General features: G+C 42.8%; 1 protein-coding gene across 3 annotated transcripts in view; it reads left to right on the top strand.

The window, feature by feature from the left end:
• Positions 1 to 15,994, top strand: part of iqsec2b (IQ motif and Sec7 domain ArfGEF 2b) — a 30,448-nt gene extending 14,454 nt beyond the window's left edge. Inside the window, exons 1-14 of one of the 3 annotated variants that reach the window (XM_085258737.1) lie at positions 204 to 7,402; positions 7,562 to 7,856; positions 8,008 to 8,325; positions 8,587 to 9,641; positions 9,753 to 9,914; positions 10,192 to 10,314; positions 10,425 to 10,591; positions 10,728 to 10,867; positions 10,958 to 11,083; positions 11,191 to 11,290; positions 11,382 to 11,543; positions 11,703 to 11,897; positions 12,117 to 12,166; positions 12,462 to 13,772. In XM_085258737.1, the coding sequence (XP_085114863.1) occupies positions 7,353 to 7,402; positions 7,562 to 7,856; positions 8,008 to 8,325; positions 8,587 to 9,641; positions 9,753 to 9,914; positions 10,192 to 10,314; positions 10,425 to 10,591; positions 10,728 to 10,867; positions 10,958 to 11,083; positions 11,191 to 11,290; positions 11,382 to 11,543; positions 11,703 to 11,897; positions 12,117 to 12,166; positions 12,462 to 13,637 (4,119 nt within the window). In that variant the 5' untranslated portion in view covers positions 204 to 7,352 and the 3' untranslated portion in view covers positions 13,638 to 13,772. Of the gene's footprint in view, positions 1 to 203; positions 7,403 to 7,561; positions 7,857 to 8,007; positions 8,326 to 8,586; positions 9,642 to 9,752; positions 9,915 to 10,191; positions 10,315 to 10,424; positions 10,592 to 10,727; positions 10,868 to 10,957; positions 11,084 to 11,190; positions 11,291 to 11,381; positions 11,544 to 11,702; positions 11,898 to 12,116; positions 12,167 to 12,461 lie in introns of those variants that run through there. The other 2 variants (XM_085258738.1, XM_085258736.1) reach the window with 2 other exon arrangements.
• Positions 15,995 to 17,903: the final 1,909 nt, after the last annotated feature.

A 17,903-nucleotide genomic window follows, 5' to 3' on the forward strand; every position in this document is an offset into this window, starting at 1 on the left:
TCTCCGTCCTCCTCTTTCTCTTTCTCCCTGTCTGCTCTGTCTGCCTCCTGTCCTGTGTTTCTTCACGTGCTTTGGCTTGTCCCATGTTGCTTTCCAAGAGAGGAGGGTGAGGATGAGCGTGCCCATCAGTTCTGTTGTTCTGCCTCGGGCTGCAGTAGCCCCTCCTCTCGCTGAGCTGAGGTGTGACTGACCGCACGACGACTCGCTCGCACATTTACCTGTGAAAAGGATATCGCAGCTTATGCTGCCAGAAAACCGAGACCTCGCTGTGTACCAAAAATACTGAGTCTTGCTGCATCGGAGCAAGAAAAATAGAAATGCATGCCGTATTTGTTTTTATGTATGCTGTCACTGATTTAGCCAGGTATCATTTTTGTGTGCTAATTTAGACTTTATGGAATCTCGATGTTGTGTTCTCTCTGTATACTTTGCTGTTTTTTTTTTTCTTTACTTGCAGCCATATCAGGCTGTCAGATCACATCACTAGCTCCTGCTCATTACTGTCACACTCATGTTTATCTTAGATCCACTAGCTGAGTCATGTCATTTTGGATGTGCACAGTAGTCACTATTTGTTATCTGTGCAAAGCGCTCTACACCTCTGTCTCCAGCGATTATGTATTGTCAGAGAAACTAGCATATGATGATATAAAAACATTGTTGTTTAGCCTGTTAATTTATTTGTTCCATCTGATAAATATCCACCTGTTTATTATCATTTTTATTCATGACTTCAAAGTCAAGTCTTGTTGATTTCATCTTCATCTTCAATAAAAGACTCCAAGCTCCCGAAGACAAGGATTTCTCTCCTGTGTAAATGTCTGAAGATGACGCTTGTGCTTCTTTAATTGCTAATTGTGTTTGAGTCATGCACCAATGTTGCTCATACATATCTGCCACCTCATGTATCTACACCTTAAGCCCATTGTATTCGCAGGAAGTCATACTAGTAATTCTAGTTAAGCGTTATATTGACTCTGTGCTCTGCATTGGCCTTCCATGGTAACCTTTCACTGCAGAACACACAGGAAATGCATAGTTATCTATGACATGTTGTTATAGTTTGGTTAAAGTGTTATTTCCAACCAACTGGCTTTCTTGACTCAAATTGTATTTAATTTATTTTTAGCACATGTAGCTGTTTTTACAATCTCTATAAAAGTGTTGGGACAGTGTTTAAAATGTAAACAACAGCTATGCAATTTATACTTTGTAAATAGGTTAAAAAAATTATATTAAATGTTGAAACAGGTCTTTCTTTTGTTTTCTAAAAACCCAAGCCCATTTTGAATTTTATTCCAGCAGCACATTTCAAAAAATGCAGGACAGGATAAACAGGTTTTGAAGATGCTGACATCTTCATGACGTCTATACAGGAAAGGCTTTGCCTAACACATTTTGCATGTATATTAATAGCATCACAGTGAAAGATGAGTTCTAAAATGGGCTTGTTGCAGTTTAGACATGTTGAAAACATTTAGAGCATTCAGAAATGTAAAAACACGACAGAGGAAGAGTTGAACCACGGAGTGGCTGAAATGAAGAAAGAATGGGGACCCGTGTTGCTTTATTAAAAGAAATGGTGATGCATCACAGTGTGAAACATGCTGCTGCTCTTTCTGTCGTTGGCCTCAAATTCAAAAGCATGGATTTTTCAAAAAGCAATAAACATTTTTAGCAGTCTATTTGTTTACTGTGTACAATTCTCGTGATTTACAAGTCCTTGTATTCCATCACTATTTACTTTTATCCAGCGTCCCAACTTTTTCGGAAAAGGGTTCTTTTATAAAAGTATATTAAGGAGAATTATTATTTTGTAGTATCGTGCTATAGAAGATTACATTTTAAAATGTGTCATTGTTTGCCTCCCGCTCTATTTTTTACTAATATTGTGGCATATAACTCTCCATCCATCCATTTTCTTAACCACTTATCCAATTCGGGGTCACGACGTGGCTGGAGCCGGAGTTGGCTCCAGCTGGATTACACTGCGGACAGATAGACAGTTTTATCACTGGGCTAACACAAAGAGACAGGCATTCACATTCACACCCAATGTCAGTTTAATCAGTGATTAAACTAACATGCATGTCTTTTGTTATGTTGCCCATATTCATTTCAACACACAGCCCATGTGTCTTTCATTTTCACTTGCTTCTCATAGACTTGTAAAAACCTATAAAAATACAAAAGCACAAGATGAAACAGCACTCATTATGTTTGTTTTTTTTAATTTATCCTCTTGTTCTTCAATAAATGAATGCACTTCTCTGTGTCTCTATTTCCTGTGTTTTGATGTGTTTTATTTGCTTGGTTTGCTCGTGTGGAGTACAAGTGATTGTGAGCGTGTGAGTGATCTGGCAGAGGAGGGTGGAGATGAAAAAGCTGGGCAGGGAGAGGGAAGTTCATAGCTGTCGAAGGATCGTCAAGAATGTAGCCTGTACTGCTCTGCGGGGTGAGCAGGAGCCATGTGTGTATGCAGAGAGAGAGCGAGAGAGGGTGTGTTTATTATTACGGTGTTCCGGTTAGTGTGGGACTTTCTCTGACAGTAGCAGCATGGTAAGAACTCAGCTTTTTCACTTTTCTTTTACGTGTAAAATTACCCCAAAAAGACTTTATTTTGGCATCTGTATGAGACAACTTGTAACACCGGTGTGTGCTTTTGGCGGCCTACAATGCAGTGGTGCAAATTCATGACACGGCTTGTACAGTGGATTAACTGCTGTGTGTACAGACGGTGATATTTAACCATCACAGACAGACGGCAGCGGGAACTGATAATAAATGGGGGTCTGTTTTCAGTAGATGCAATTTTATTGAAGGAAACTCAATTTGATAAACTGAAAAATGGAAAGGAAAGGATATAAATGGGCTCTGACGGGTAATTGTGTGACAGAGTGTAAATGCCAGTCAGCTGACAGATCACATACTTTTAGAAGTCTTGGTAATCTGCCACTGTTATGAGTGCTGCTCTTGAGGAACTGCAAAGAAAGCATATAACCATGTGCCAGATGGGGTCTGTTTGAAATAAATGACTTTAAGTAAATTAGTTAAAACACCCTTGCAAATGTTTGGCATGTTAGTTTGAATGCCTGGTAGCAGGAGTTGTCAGCACTTTGCGGCACTTTGAAGTGTGTTCACAAGATGCTAAATGCCAAATCAGCTGTACCCAACCTGAAAGTGAATCAGTAGAGCTTGACAGTAAAAGGAAGTTTCAAAAACAGATGTCAAGCTCAGAAAAACTGCAAGTGTAATAAGAGACGAGAAAACGAAGTCAGTTTCCAATAAAAGTTTACACTATCTTGTCACCCTGTCTCTTTATACAACACTTATCTCTTCATTCTTTTTTGCTTTAGTGCCAGAGATTATCTGATGAGTTAAGGTTTAAGAAATGCTGCCAATTCTGAGCCTTCCAAACAAGTTGTACAACATTTTCATCCAGTACCTCTTTATTGGGCTTTGAACTGGAGGCTTCAGGTAGTAGGAAGAAAGTGTAAAGTGTTCATGTGTGCGATGGGAAGCTCATGGGTTGAGATGGTGAAATGGCTGGAGAGTGTTGGCGGTGCAGGAATGCTCCGATTTGACCCATGAATGATTTTATTGTTTCCTTTCGGTTTGGCCATGAAAGAGAATACTGACTGCTCCGGCTGAGGATTCATTTCTGTGGTTTCTGATCTCTTTAAGTCCTGAAATTAATGGCAAATATTATCACATCACATCTCCAAAGTAATTAGCTTGGATCTTGTTGAAGGTCTGCGCTGCACTTTTTATCCTTCATTGTCCACGTTCAGCTTGGCAGGGTTATACTGGGTAATAAGCTCGGAGACAAATGGAAAAATTAACACAAAAACTCAGAGATGAAGAGATTAGAAAGGATATGAGATAACTGCGCTGAGTTTATGCTCAGGTGGAAATGAGTCAACGTTCAGATCGATGCAATTATTGGCATCTCATTGCAGACAGCGGAGAGGCTAATCCCTCAGCCTCCATGTCCCGCTGGGGGTTCGATAACACAGTCGGACCTACTGCTGTTCTCTCATAAGCGCATAGGCAAACACACATACACACACCGTCAGCACATCAATATTATATGATGAAGGGAAAAAAGGCAGGGGATTGCATGAAGTTGGCATTGTCCTTTACAGCGCATGCTCCCATACACTTTCTCTCATCTGCCCTGTTATCAATTTCACTTCTATAACCCACTTCTGTAATTTTTTTAAACACCATCAGCAATCTCTTTCCTGTTTATGACATTCCAGCCATCTGTCCCATCTCCAATTAAATGATAGGAGGTAGTAAAACCCTGGGCTGGTCTTTATGCGGAAGCCTCTAGAGAGAGCCTCTCTGTGTAACAGGAATACAGTGTTTCTTACATAAATAATGAGATTCAGATGCCAGCTGCGATATGGCCACACTCATGTTTTATACAACAAACTTTTTACTCAGATATCATGGTCTAGTCTCTTACCGCATATTACTGGCTGGCTCCTACTGCAGGGAACTCTAAATTAAACGCTTTCCCCCTGGGGAGGTCCCTGCACCAGCAGGCAGTAACTGTAAAACATAACCAGCTGTCATTTTTTTGTTTTTTGAAAGTTGCACATTCAGTAAAGAGGCTGCCTAAGTGTAGCATTTCTATAGGGCCTGCTGTGCTTCATTTCTGTTGCATAAACTTTGTTGAGGTTGCATTTCAGTTCAGTTTGAGAACAGGTTTGATAGCATCAGTGTCTGCTTTAGTGACATATTCTGAGGATTTTATTTAGGCTATTTGTGAAGTAAGAAAAAACCAATTACTGAAGGGTTTAAAACATTATTGTGATCTGATGAGGGCAAAAAGAAATTGCATTATGTATTTCAAAAGTCTCCCAAATATCGCTCGCATATTTGAGCCGAAGCTTGTGCAGTTTGGCTTTATCGTTTTGTAGCTGTTATTGACTGAATCTGAGAGAAAATCTTTTTTTTTTCAGGTGAAAATAAAAATAGCCAGAGTTTTAAGGGAGCATTGCATGCACAGTTGGACGTGGGTTGCACTGCACCTAGATAGGAGAATTTTTTAAAAATGTTTTCTTTAATATTTCACCAACCTGGATATTTTACAGTGTGACAAATGTTCTCCCCACGCTCAAAGAAAGAAACATAAATCTGTGATATTTGCACCCGTCTTATAGCATACAGTCTGTGCAAATGAATAACACAGTTATATGGTCACATAATCCATATAGTTGATCTCTTATTTGGTGGCAGTGGAGAAATTGTCACCTTTACATTTGGTTTGCATTTTTAGATTTTCCTTTTTAATGAGTTTAAAAGAGCTTAAAAGCTCAAATCTGGGGATCAGCTATGCCTTTTCAGAGACAGGTATATGGAACTGGACTTGTAGCTCTCTAATATTCCTTTTCAGTTCATATTTTAGGTACGCTGTTGAATGAAAGTAGCATTTGTTCCAAGTGACGTGCACGGCTGGAAATCATACAGTAGTCTACCTGTTGATGCTATGCAGAGGCACTTGTGTGCCCAGTTTCCTTAAAAGAAGCCAACTGAAGCCGCTTTGAATTAGACAGAATTTCATATTCCTACAGGTTATGCAAGACAATGTGTAAATAGCCAACATAAATATAGTAACGATTCATCCAAAGATTGATCTATCGAAAATAGCTAGTTTAGACCATACAGTAATTTCATGATTCACTCTTTACAAATATCTTACTTTTAGTGTTTTCGTAAAAAGGCAAGTATTACGTAGACCGTCATTCACAACCTGTGGAGCATCTTCAACACCCACCGAAATGGTGATAACAGTCAATACATTGTCATGGCAACCACGCTTCTCTTCCTAACAACCGCCTCACCGCCCACAAAGGTCCCACAGCAACCGTCACCAAGCAACCCCCTCCCGCTTCTCAGTTTCTCTATTTAAGGAGCAGAGGAGGAGGAATGATAAATGATTTTGCACAGAGAAAGAGGAGATATACGCAAAAACTTGTTGAAAATGAAAGCAAAGCATAGCTTGGTATTGTGATGAATTTCATGAGCACGGTGTAATTATAATATATTATTACACATTCACAATATAATATATGTGGATCCTGTCTTAACTGTGGTAATATGGGCTATCCTGTAGATGTCAGAATTGCTTCTTTAAAACTGTGTTTCAACATGACTCTTGTGTTATGCAACATATTAAAGCTTTTCTTAGAGTTGTTGTTAGACTCAACAATAAATTAGCTTGGTCATGTTTTGCTTGAAGGCACTGGATGTCCTTCTTAAAAACCCTGCCCTGTATTTTCCCCTTCTGGCGACAGCAACGACTCTAAGTCTGTCGAACTGCGGGGCTTGAATTTCAACAGTATCGCTTACAACATCAAAACCAAAACAAATTAAAATAGTTTCCTTGTTGCCCGTGAAGACTTTTCCTTGTCTTGTTTTTACCAACTAAACTCTAACAACAGGAAGTCTCTTTGATCCAATGGAACAGCTACAGCTCAGGGAGGGAGGGAGGAGGACACTGAATGACCCACTCAAACCTAAAATGGTCAAAAGAGTCATTTTTCAGTCATGTTTCTGTCATGTGAATTACTGTGTGATGCAGAGCTTAAACAATACTGAAGGTTAACACTATACAACCAGTCTTTTACTGCCAAAATCTGTTTCACTTGCTGACTCTAATGCTCCCACACATCCTTGACCCTTACTGCACACTCTGTGCCTTGTTGCGGGACAGGACACAACTTTCTGGAGGGGGTGCGGCTAACACAAGAAGGAAATGTAGGCAGGGACATGTGACAGCAGTTGTTCTCCCAAACACACACTGAGTGATTGACTCGGGTGGATTTTGTCTCATCAAATCTGGATAACAGGACACTGAAGGACTTCTGGGACTAACTGATATCTGAGAGGTTTTGTTGTTATTGCTATCCTGACTGGAAATAGGATTCAGTTGGATTACGATGGTACTCTTAACCGCTTGCATTTACAGCCGCATAATGGACTGAGTGAGTGAGTTTGGAAGGAATTGCGTGCGTTTAATTCCAGTATTTAAGCTGATGGTGCCTGTCGTACAGCTAGCGCTAACCTGGTTTTTCCTGTCAGTATGGTGCTGCTGGTATTTGGCACTTATTTGGTTACTGTTATGTTTGTCAAACAAGGAGAGTGCAAAAGTGCATACTAACCTTGGAAACGCTTGGTAGTACATTAACTACTCCTCTGGACTCTTAAGAAAGACGATACATGACAGAGACCTTTTATATCTGTTGGATTACCTATTTATTCTCCAGGCAAGCAATACTGTCAGGTCTCGGGACTGGCACTGCTTGAAAGTAACCAGAATATTGCTTTTCTATAAGTTCATCATGAGCTCCACTAAGAGATGGTTAGTTCTGCACCGCTCAAAAGTTTACACGTAAGTCCTTGTTAGTATGTTTTTAAGTCTATCCTACAGAATTTTTCATTCAGTCTCCATTTAAGACTTAACACACTTCAAAGTCTTTTTTTTTTGGAATATTTAGTGAAGCTGCTTGTGAGTCATTCTTATAGCTTCTACTCCTTTTTTCTTCTGTAGTGTGGAAGGGGAATCCCAGTGTCCAGAAACGGGCACCCACAAAGACACCTCGTTCAGCCAGGCGCCTTACCTTCGAGGCTCAGAGCGCTACAGTGACAGCAGCAGCAACGCGCCCTCCGGTTCCAGGGGCCCTTCATGCGTTACAGCTTCCAGCTCAGCCAGCTTGGCCTGGGCGTTGCGAACACGCCACCAACCTGCAAGTTTGGCTCTTCGCAAGCAAGAAGAAGAGGAGAACAAGAGATGCAAGGCTCTTTCGGACAGCTATGAACTATCAACAGATCTGCAGGATAAGAAGGTATCAGTCGCAAGAATATATTTGTAAATGTGTTCTTTGAAAGCAGTAAGCCGTAGGAAACATATTTTCACTGGAGCAGTATGGGTGCAAAGCATTCAGACTGTGATTTCGTCCTTTACCTTGTGTGTTTTTTAACCTTCCCCTATTTCAGGTGGAGATGTTGGAGAGAAAATATGGTGGCTCCTTTGTAAGTCGCAGAGCAGCAAAGACCATTCAGACAGCCTTCAGACAGTATCGCATGAACAAAAATTTTGAGCGCCTCAGAAGCTCAGCTTCAGAGAGCCGCATGACGCGCCGCATCATCCTGTCCAACATGAGACTGCAGTATTCGTTTGATGAGCGACAGCCTCAGCAGCAGGCCCAGACACAAACGAACTTCACCCACAGTGTGGCCGTGGGGCCTCCTCACTCTCCTGATCCAGGCCGCACAGGAGACTACACCCACTTAGAGGACTCCTTCTCCAAGCAGGTAAGAGTGTTGTTTCTTTCAGTAGTCATCGTCAAGTTCATTTAATGCTAAGTTTTATATAATATGAAGGTAGTCACAGAGACAGAAAGTAACAAAGAAACATTATAATGAACCAAACTTGACCAGCGTCCCCTGTATTGTCAAACTTAGACCTTACAAGCAAACTACTGATAAATCATTTCATGTTTAGACAATTTCCTCTTTTCTTTTAGATGTGTGAAAACTGTGCGATCATAACAGCTCACCCTCTGTTCCCTCTAGGTTAAATCCTTAGCTGACTCCATAGATGATGCCCTTACCTGCCGTGCAGGTCGCGATGACTCCCAGGAGGGCAGCAAGGAGGGTGGAGGGATTAGTGAAGACTTTGGGGAGTGTGTGTGGAGCAGCAGCAGCAACCCATCTTCCCAAAGAGGTTTGGGAGAAAGAGGCAGGGGTGCTGGAGGAGGACTCAGTATGCATGGTGACAGTACAGCTACTTCGTACAGTGATGTCACCCTTTATATGGATGATGGTATGCCATCCTCCCCTCTGTCCCTTGACCGGGCACCTAGCAGCACAGATACAGAGTACTGGGGTCCTGGTGGCGGTGTGGGAGGGCGAGAGGACAGTAGGGACACTGAGGGAGGCGGCAGCAGTAACAGTCGGCGAAGCACCCCGTGTACAGAGTGTAGAGACTATCGTCTCAGAGGTGCACACCTGCCTCTCCTCACTATTGAGCCGCCCAGCGACAGCTCAGTGGACATGAGTGATCGTTCAGACCGAGGCTCTCTGAGCAGAACGCTGGTCTTTGAGCAGGAGCCAGGTGTGGGTGCAGGTTCCCCTCAGGGAACCCTCAAACACTCCCCCAACACAGGTACTCGAACCACCTCCACAGCAGCTGCGCAGGGCCAGACTCGAGCTCCTGGCAGACCCATACCCACACATATCCCGCACCAGGTGGCAGCCCACCACCACCATCACCACCACCCTATACACCACCATCAGTACCCTGACACACCTTCATCATCCTCGTCCCCACAGCAGCCTCCTACCACCCCTCTGTCGTCGTCCTCCTCTACAGCTCTGCCCCCTGGGGGCCTGGAGCAGCCGTGCTGCTCCGATGGAGACAATGATTCACTCAACTCCACGACCAACTCTAATGAGACAGTCAACTGCAGCTCAGGCTCCTCATCTCAGGACAGCCTGCGGGAGCCTCTGCCTCCTCTGGGCAAGCAGACATACCAGAGGGAGAGCCGCCATAGCTGGGACTCGCCCCCCTTCAACAGTGACGTGGTGCAGAGACGCCAGTACCGTATTGGTCTTAATCTGTTTAACAAGTAAGATGTACTAAGAAACACAACACAAGTAGCTGTTTTACTGAGAAAAATATATCGAATGTCGTAATACTGGAGCAAAAAGAAAAGTCCTTGGTGGGTTTTCTTCAACAGGAAACCAGAGAAGGGGATCCAGTACCTGATAGAAAGAGGTTTTGTGTCTGACACTCCTGTTGGCATTGCTCGCTTCATTCTGGAGAGAAAGGGTCTCAGCAGGCAGATGATTGGAGAATTTCTGGGAAACCGACAGAAACAATTCAACAAAGATGTTTTAGAGTGAGTATTTGAGACAGACGGCTGTAATATATTAAAACATGTCAGACACAGATGTCTGAATGATCCAAATCCATCTACATTTGTAACTTCAGAAAGTTTGCCCAAAAATATGTCAGTGTATACGCACACTCCATCTCACATATTTCATGCCAAGTCTAAATTGATGCAATCTTGAAGCAGCTTTAATCTCCTGCCCATATATAGGATTAATTTTTCTTAATATCCAAGTTGGAGGGTAGAGACGTGTCATCTGTAACTTCTGACGTGTGTGTTTCAGCTGTGTGGTGGATGAGATGGACTTCTCAGGCATGGACATCGATGATGCTCTGAGGAAGTTCCAGGCACAGATTAAAGTTCAAGGAGAAGCCCAAAAAGTAGAGCGGCTTATAGAGGCATTCAGGTTTGTTATAGATCACTAAAGGAATTCATTTCAGTCGCTTGGATGCTGCATCAAAATGAAAATAATCTTTTTGTTTTATTTTTTCACACAAAATTTGTTTCTGTCTTCAGTCAGAGATACTGTGTGTGTAATCCGACCCTGGTTCGACAGTTCCAGAATCCCGACACCATCTTCATCTTGGCCTTCGCCATAATCCTCCTCAACACAGATATGTACAGTCCCAATGTCAAACCTGAGAGGAAAATGAAACTAGAGGATTTCATCAAGAATTTGAGAGGTGCTGCTGGACAGAAAAGATCAAATTACCCTCTACATGAGCTCATCAAACACATATTGCAACTTTTAAAATATGGCTAAAGTTATACGTTTTCTGTGTGACAACTCTAAAATAGCTTTCTTTGGTTCCACTCAAGGTGTAGACAATGGCCAGGACATACCTAGAGACCTGCTGGTTGGGATCTACCAGAGAATACAGAAATGGGAGCTAAGGACCAATGATGACCACGTGTCCCAAGTGCAGGCAGTGGAAAGAGTCATTGTGGGCAAGAAGCCTGTGAGTTTATCCTGTAATACAAAGCTCTTTAATATATTGTTCTATTTAGCTAAAAGTTGTCATTTATTTGTGCTGTGTTTGTCTATGTAGGTGCTGTCCCTTCCCCATCGTAGACTGGTGTGTTGCTGCCAGCTCTATGAGGTGCCTGACCCTAACAGACCTCAGAGGACAGGAGTGCACCAGCGGGAGGTCTTTCTCTTTAATGACCTGCTCGTGGTAAGATTTACATTATCATTTTTTTTATCATGTGGCAGATAAGAGGTCAGTTTTTCCTAAAGTACCTGTTAAAAAAAAATCATTATACTATTTCTGTTGTGTACTAGGTGACAAAAATCTTCCAGAAGAAGAAAACCTCAGTGACTTATAGTTTCAGACAATCTTTCCCTTTGGTTGAAATGCAAGTGCACATGTTCCAGAACTCATGTAAGAAGCAATCTCTGTTTTGCACCTTCTAACTGTTCTTAAGTGCATTTTGTGATGACAAGAGTATTTATTTCTGCTCCCCCCCATCTAGACTACCCTCATGGCATCCGTCTGACCTCAGCAGTCCTGGGTGGAGAGAGGAAGGTTCTTATTGTGTTTATGGCACCCAGTCAGCAAGACCGCACCCGCTTTGTTAGCGACCTCAGGGAGAGTATTGCTGAAGTGCAAGAAATGGAGAAATACAGAGTTGAATGTAAGTAGCCCCATCTGCTGGCCTTTCCTGTAAACCATAATGTTACTTTTTGGTCAGTCAAAATGTTTCGTTTTCTTCACATCCTTTCTGGTCATTCTTCTCTGTGCTAAACCTCAATTTTATTTCAAATCCCCCTGTGCCCTGTGTGTAAATGTGCAGCGGAACTGGAGAAACAGAAAGGTGTGATGCGGCCCAGCTTGCTAACTGGAGGTGTGGTTGGAGGAGGCGTAGGTGTGAAGAGCGATGTTGTGAATGGCACCTTGGGAAGAACAAGTTTTGATGACAATTGCTCAGTTGGTGAGGGTCTCAAACGCACAGCGCTCAGCTCTTCTCTCAGGGACCTATCGGATACAGGTGAGACATTGCCTTATCGGAGACAGGTTCAGCTTGATTACATTACTACCAGCTGGGATGAATTGGGTTGCATGATTTTGGTCTCTGTTTCTATTGCTACCGCCTGTTTCTCTTTCTTGCTGACAGTCAGACACAGCTTATGCAACTCTTGCCTTTTTTTGCAAAAAATATTCCAATCTTTCATGCTTTGCTAACCTGGTTCTTCCTGGTGGGGTACAGGGAAACGTGGTCGCAGGAACAGTGTTGGTTCTCTGGACAGTACAATGGAAGTAAGTCTTTATGTAAGACTAGAATTAGACCTATAACCTTCACTAGATTTGCATTTTCCCCCATTGGTTCTTTATCCTCCCGAGCAAGTACTGTATGTACATGGTGTGTGCGTGTACATGCATGTGTGTGTCCTGGACTGACACCTGTTGCATGACTATGTGCGTATATACTTACCCTAGCATGTTTTCCACCTCCAGATACAGTTATTTCCTGTGTGTGATAATAAGCGGGAACCGGGATGTATTGCAAGACTCTAGTGTTTATTCTAAAACTCGATGATACTTTATCTTCTAGGGCTCCATCATTAGCAGCCCACAGCCTCACCAGCGCTATCCACTGCCAGGTGTGCTTCCTGGTTGCTATGGAACAGAAGACTTCCGGCCTCATCGCCCCATCCTGAGCCCCGGGACGGGGGTGGGGGGTGGGCCGGGGCAGCAACATACCACTGCTGGGACAGGAGCTGGGGGAGTCTCCAGCAGTGCAGAGAGAGCAGGAGCGGGGAGCGGCCCTGGGGGGAGCAGCAACAACAACAGCGGTTCCTTCCTGGGTTCCCTATTCGGCAGCAAACGCGCCAAACCACCAGGGCCCCTTATTCCACCGGGGCCACCCTACCCCGCACCTGTCCCCCCACCGACTACGGGAGGGCCCCCTCCTCACTCCCCTTCATCTCTATGCCAATTGGAAGGGGGGGCTTCCAAGCTCCAGGCACTTCACGCACAGTACTGTCACGCGGGCACCGTGCAGCCGCCACCACCTTACTACCATCACCATCGCTACCATGTCCAAACTGTCCCTCCTCCTTTGCCAGGAGTGCCCCCTCATACTATACAGAGAGGCCCTCTACCCTGTCGTCCACCGCTTGGCCCACCGCACGCCCAGCACCCGCAGCTGGCCCATCTCTCCCAGCTCTCCCAGCATGGGCTTCCGGGTCGTTACGCCAACATGGTGGTGGGATGTCCCCCCCCCCTTTCTCCTCTCTCCCAACATTCCCAGAACCAACAGTTCGCCCTCTACCACGTGCAGCCCACACACTCTGTCAGAGGGGCCGGCGGCCCTGGTACCAAACCTCCACTAACCTTGTCATTCTCCCACCCCCACGCACACTCCCAAACCCACCCAGGACACGCGCACACACCACACCCAGTGAGCCACAGCACCCACCAAACACACTTCATATTCGGCACTCTGCCCCACAATCTACCATCCGCTACCGTCAATGCGCATCACGCAGCCTCCGCCGGCCCGTATCTGCCCCAGTACCCTCCTCTTTCTTCTATCCCCCCTCCCCCACCACACTCCCCTTTACCCCCCCCTTCGTCCCCCCTTACCCCTCTTACACCTCTCTCCCCTCACCCCCCCCAGCACCCCGGGCAGCCTCAGCAGGGGCCGCAGGTGACAGGGGCTGGAGCGACCGGTACAGGGGGCAGCTCCAAATCCAAGCCTATCAACCGGATAAGTACCGTAGTGTGAGCAGGATGTGGGGCTCCAGAGTTCAAAGGTCAGATGATAGATTGGAGGAGATGGGCAGAGCTAGGCCTAGAACCAAATCTGCCAGGACAGAAAGTAACAGCAGCAGCGCTACTGAGAAGAGGAAACGAAGTTTGCTCCGTCTCTGTTACTTTCACCTCCGTTTTCCACATATGTAGACGGAGACAGAAAGCACCATTAGAGTTAAACGGCACGGCCTGTGGACGCATCCTTGATCCTGAACCGGCACCACAGAAACACACACACGTGCAACATTACACAAAAACACACTCCACACATTTCCCACACACAATCAGAGAAGTCTATAGCCATATATTTAAGATGAAACTAAATCTATATCTAGCTATATTGCCTCAGTTTTAATTGTTTGGAGTCTAGTTGAGTCTGTATGAGACTATTTACATGTACAGTACAAAGATGTGATAATGCGGCACTGGGAAACTGGAGACCATAGGTATCCACCTGCTTACGTGGGCATGTAAATAAGGACTGAACCACCAAATGTATTCCAGCGGAGTTTGGCATTAAAAACTGCCCCTTGACTTTGCAATAATTTACTTGGCTTCATGATGTCTCTGTTCATTTTTGCAGGTTACGCTTTGCTGACAGGCATCTTTTTTTTTTCTAAAAGAAGACCTCAGATATGTTGCTTTGTCTAAAACTTCTAAAACCAGTGCACAGTTTTCTGACAGTCTTTTGCTTATTGGTCTTTCACATGTCAACAGATGTCACCGGGCTTTCTAATGCAACATGGGGTATGGGAATCAATGAGACAAATAATAATATATTTTGAATGTTTATGAAGCTTCTTGCTGTTTTATAGATATTATAATATACCTGCCATGAGTATGATGAATATTGTCCAATAATTGTTTTGATCAGTGAGTAATTATATCAGCAGATGTTTGTACATGGTTTTAGAGAGTATATTCACATACAGATTCCCTCACTTTGCCATATCCAGTTGAGGGTATTCAGTTATGTGAAGTGTGAGTTCTTTTCATAGTACCATGGTTTTATTCAGTTCATCTTTTAACGATTAGTATTATTGACTGTTCAGGATAAAGAAGGAGGTTTAGTTTTTGTTCAAATCGATTTGAACATTTACAACATTCCTCTTTTTTTTCTGTTCTGTTTGCAAACAGGGGCACAACCTCTTGAATGGTGTGACTTGACAAAAACTTGAATCTACAGAATGAATCTCAGTTAGCGTTTCCTTTTTTTTTCTTTTCTTATGACTCTCCCAGTATTTTAAAAGGCTTAATTATGATCGTAAAAATTGGTGAATTTTTCATACAGGGTGCATATGCAGTGCCCCATATCACGGTCATCAAATTTATTCATTGTGTGTTTTTTTGTTTTGAAACAAGCACGCTTTTACATGAAGTTTTGTGGTTTTTGCACACGTGATGTCTTAAGTCAGAAATGGCCTTCTTCTAATCCTCCCTCTCCTGCTACTTTCAGAAATCTCTGCTATCGTTTTCTGATGCCTTGGCATCTTGCTGAGGGCTTCTTGTTAGAAACCATAACAAGAGTCAAGAATGTAAAATAGCCTACAGGTGCATACTGTATTTCCTGTTCTTTTTTTTTCTTCTCTGTGGGCCTCGTGTTAGTGTCATTCCTTTTGCTACTGCAGATTTTGAAGTAAAAATTGAGCACTGATGTAGATTACCTTCAGTGCCACTGATTACAAAGGAAAAACTGCGCGTATAATCGGATTCAGACGTGAATATTTGAGCAAGGGAAGTATAAAAATGCAGGTGATGTAAGCTACAGGAAGAATATGCCAAATTTCTGGATGATCTGAATCATCAAAAGTAGGTTTTAAGAAGTTTTGGAGAGAGTCAGGAGTATTAAATGAAGAATTTTATAAGTATGTGTTGGCTACTTTTTTCTTTATGGTGTCCTTTTTGACTCTATTTGCATGAATATATCTGCACTTATTGAATAGATTGTACTGTATAAACCTGAATGTACATATTATAATATACATAGGCTTCTTATCTTAACTATGGGATGAACTGCTCCCATTCTGTATTCAGGTGCGTGCATGTGAGTGCCACTAAGTATGTACATAAAAAACAGGGATATGAGATGTTGGCCAAAGGGAACATCAACTTCTTTTTCTTTTCTTATCATTTCAGACTAAGGGTGAGAGAATGAGTTAACATGACTTAAATTAAAGCCTAAAAAAAGTTTATATGTCAGTACACTTATGGATATTATTTTAAGCAAACAATTTTGTTTTTTTCTGTGTATGTACTATGTGTACTGAAAGAATAGAGAATTGAGATGTGAATATTTATTGCTTCTGATACATTAAAGTGTCCTTGCAGTGATGTGATGTGTGTTTGTGTGTATTTTGTACGTGCATTAAAACAGACCTCGCCTCTAAATATTCAACATAAGCAGCATTGTTGTTCCTAGATAAAGAGGAATATACGTAATAATGAAAGTCAAAGGGGAAAAGTTTACGTTCCACGTTTCAGTTCTCAAGTCAACCCAAATGCAGCTACAAAAACATGATGTAAAACAAGAAGTGAGTGCTATCACAAATCTGATAATAAAAGTCCATAATGCAACAAAATGTGAGGGGAGAAAAAACTCCACAGAAACAAAAACTAACAAAGAACATGGGAAACTCATGACAAACAACAGATGATCTGACAAAACAGAGCAAGGCAGAACTACCTGCACACAGGGGCCTGATTGGGGAAGTGGAAACAGCAGAAACAAAACATGACAGCCTCTCAGCATAAAATAGGAATTATGAAAATCAGACTAAATGCAAAGACAAGAAAGCTCACACAAACGAGATTCAAGGGGGAATTAAAGAGGTTAGAAACCAGAAAAGCTCCAAATCTGCAGTCACTGTGGGACGCTATCATCGTCTTTAATCTATGTGAGAAAAGAATTAAGGCAGTTCTTAAGACAAATTGTACTTAATAAACTGACCAATGAGGGTAAGTGCAATAACAGAGAATATCAATTAGAAATCAAAAATCATACCTAGGAGTAATACATTAAAAAAAAAGAAAGACTTAAGAGAATAAGAAGAACAGTGAAACTGGCAAGACCAAAACTCTAAAGCAACACAAACACCCTGAGACCAAACCAGACCAAATGACAATAAGTGATTTTTACAGGTATATTAACAATGAATGATGTTACAGTCAGTTCAGATAGTTTTAATATATAAAAGTTTTGATGGCCATTTACTAAAACCATATAGAGCCTTCAAAAGAACGTTTTCACGTGATTCATTCCATATAAATTAGGAGGGCATGTAGCATCCAGGTGGGTGGCACGGTGGTTAGCACTGTTGCTGCACAGCAAGAAGGTTCTGAGTTTAATTCCACCGTCAGGCTGGGGTCTTTCTGTGTGGAGTTTGCATGTTCTCCCCGTGTTTGTGTGGGTTCTCCCTGGGTACTCGGCTTCCTCCCACAGTCCAAAAACATGCAGTAGTGGGGATAGGTTAATTGATCAATCTAAATTGCCCATAGGTGTGAATCTGTGAGTGAATGTGAGTGTGAATTGACAATAAACTGGACTGGGCTAAAAACACCACAGCACTTTACAGGAAGGGCCAGAGTCGTCTCTATTTTTTGAGGCGACTGAGGTCCTTCAACATCTGCCAGAAAATGCTGAGGATTTTCTATGAGTCTGTGGTGGCCAGTGCGATCCTCTATGCTGTTGCATGCTGGGGGAGCAGGCTGAGGGTCGCAGATGCCAACAGACTTAATAAACTGATCCGTAAGGCCAGCAATGTTGTGGGGATGGAGCTGGACTCCCTCAAGGTGGTGTCGGAGAGGCGGATGCTGTCCAAGATAAAGACAATGTTGGATAACACCTCCCACCCACTCCATGACATGTTGGTCAGTCACAGGAGCTCGTTCAGTGAGAGACTGAGATTACCGAAAAGCACCACTGAACGACACAGGAAATCATTCCTGCCTGTGGCCATCTCCCTGTACAACACATCCACTTAACACACTGTTTGCTGCTACAACTACACATGTTTCTTTTCCAAATATTTATTTATAAGTGACTTATGTATGTATGTATGTATGTATGTATGTATGTATATATATGTATATATTGTACTATTCTTAGTTAGCGTATTGTCTGTCTTGTCTTAATGTTGGTTTAAAATGGAGCACTGTAACAAAAAATAATTTCCCCCAGGGATCAATAAAGTATTCTGATTCTGATTCTGATTCTGAATGGTTGTCTTCTGTCTCTGTGTGT

The sequence above is a fragment of the Mchenga conophoros genome, linkage group LG20, assembly GCF_057382185.1.
Source record: "Mchenga conophoros isolate Kocher_MC1m ecotype Shallow Benthic linkage group LG20, M_conophoros_male_GT1.1, whole genome shotgun sequence".
In the NCBI taxonomy this organism is placed as follows: Eukaryota; Metazoa; Chordata; class Actinopteri; order Cichliformes; family Cichlidae; genus Mchenga; species Mchenga conophoros.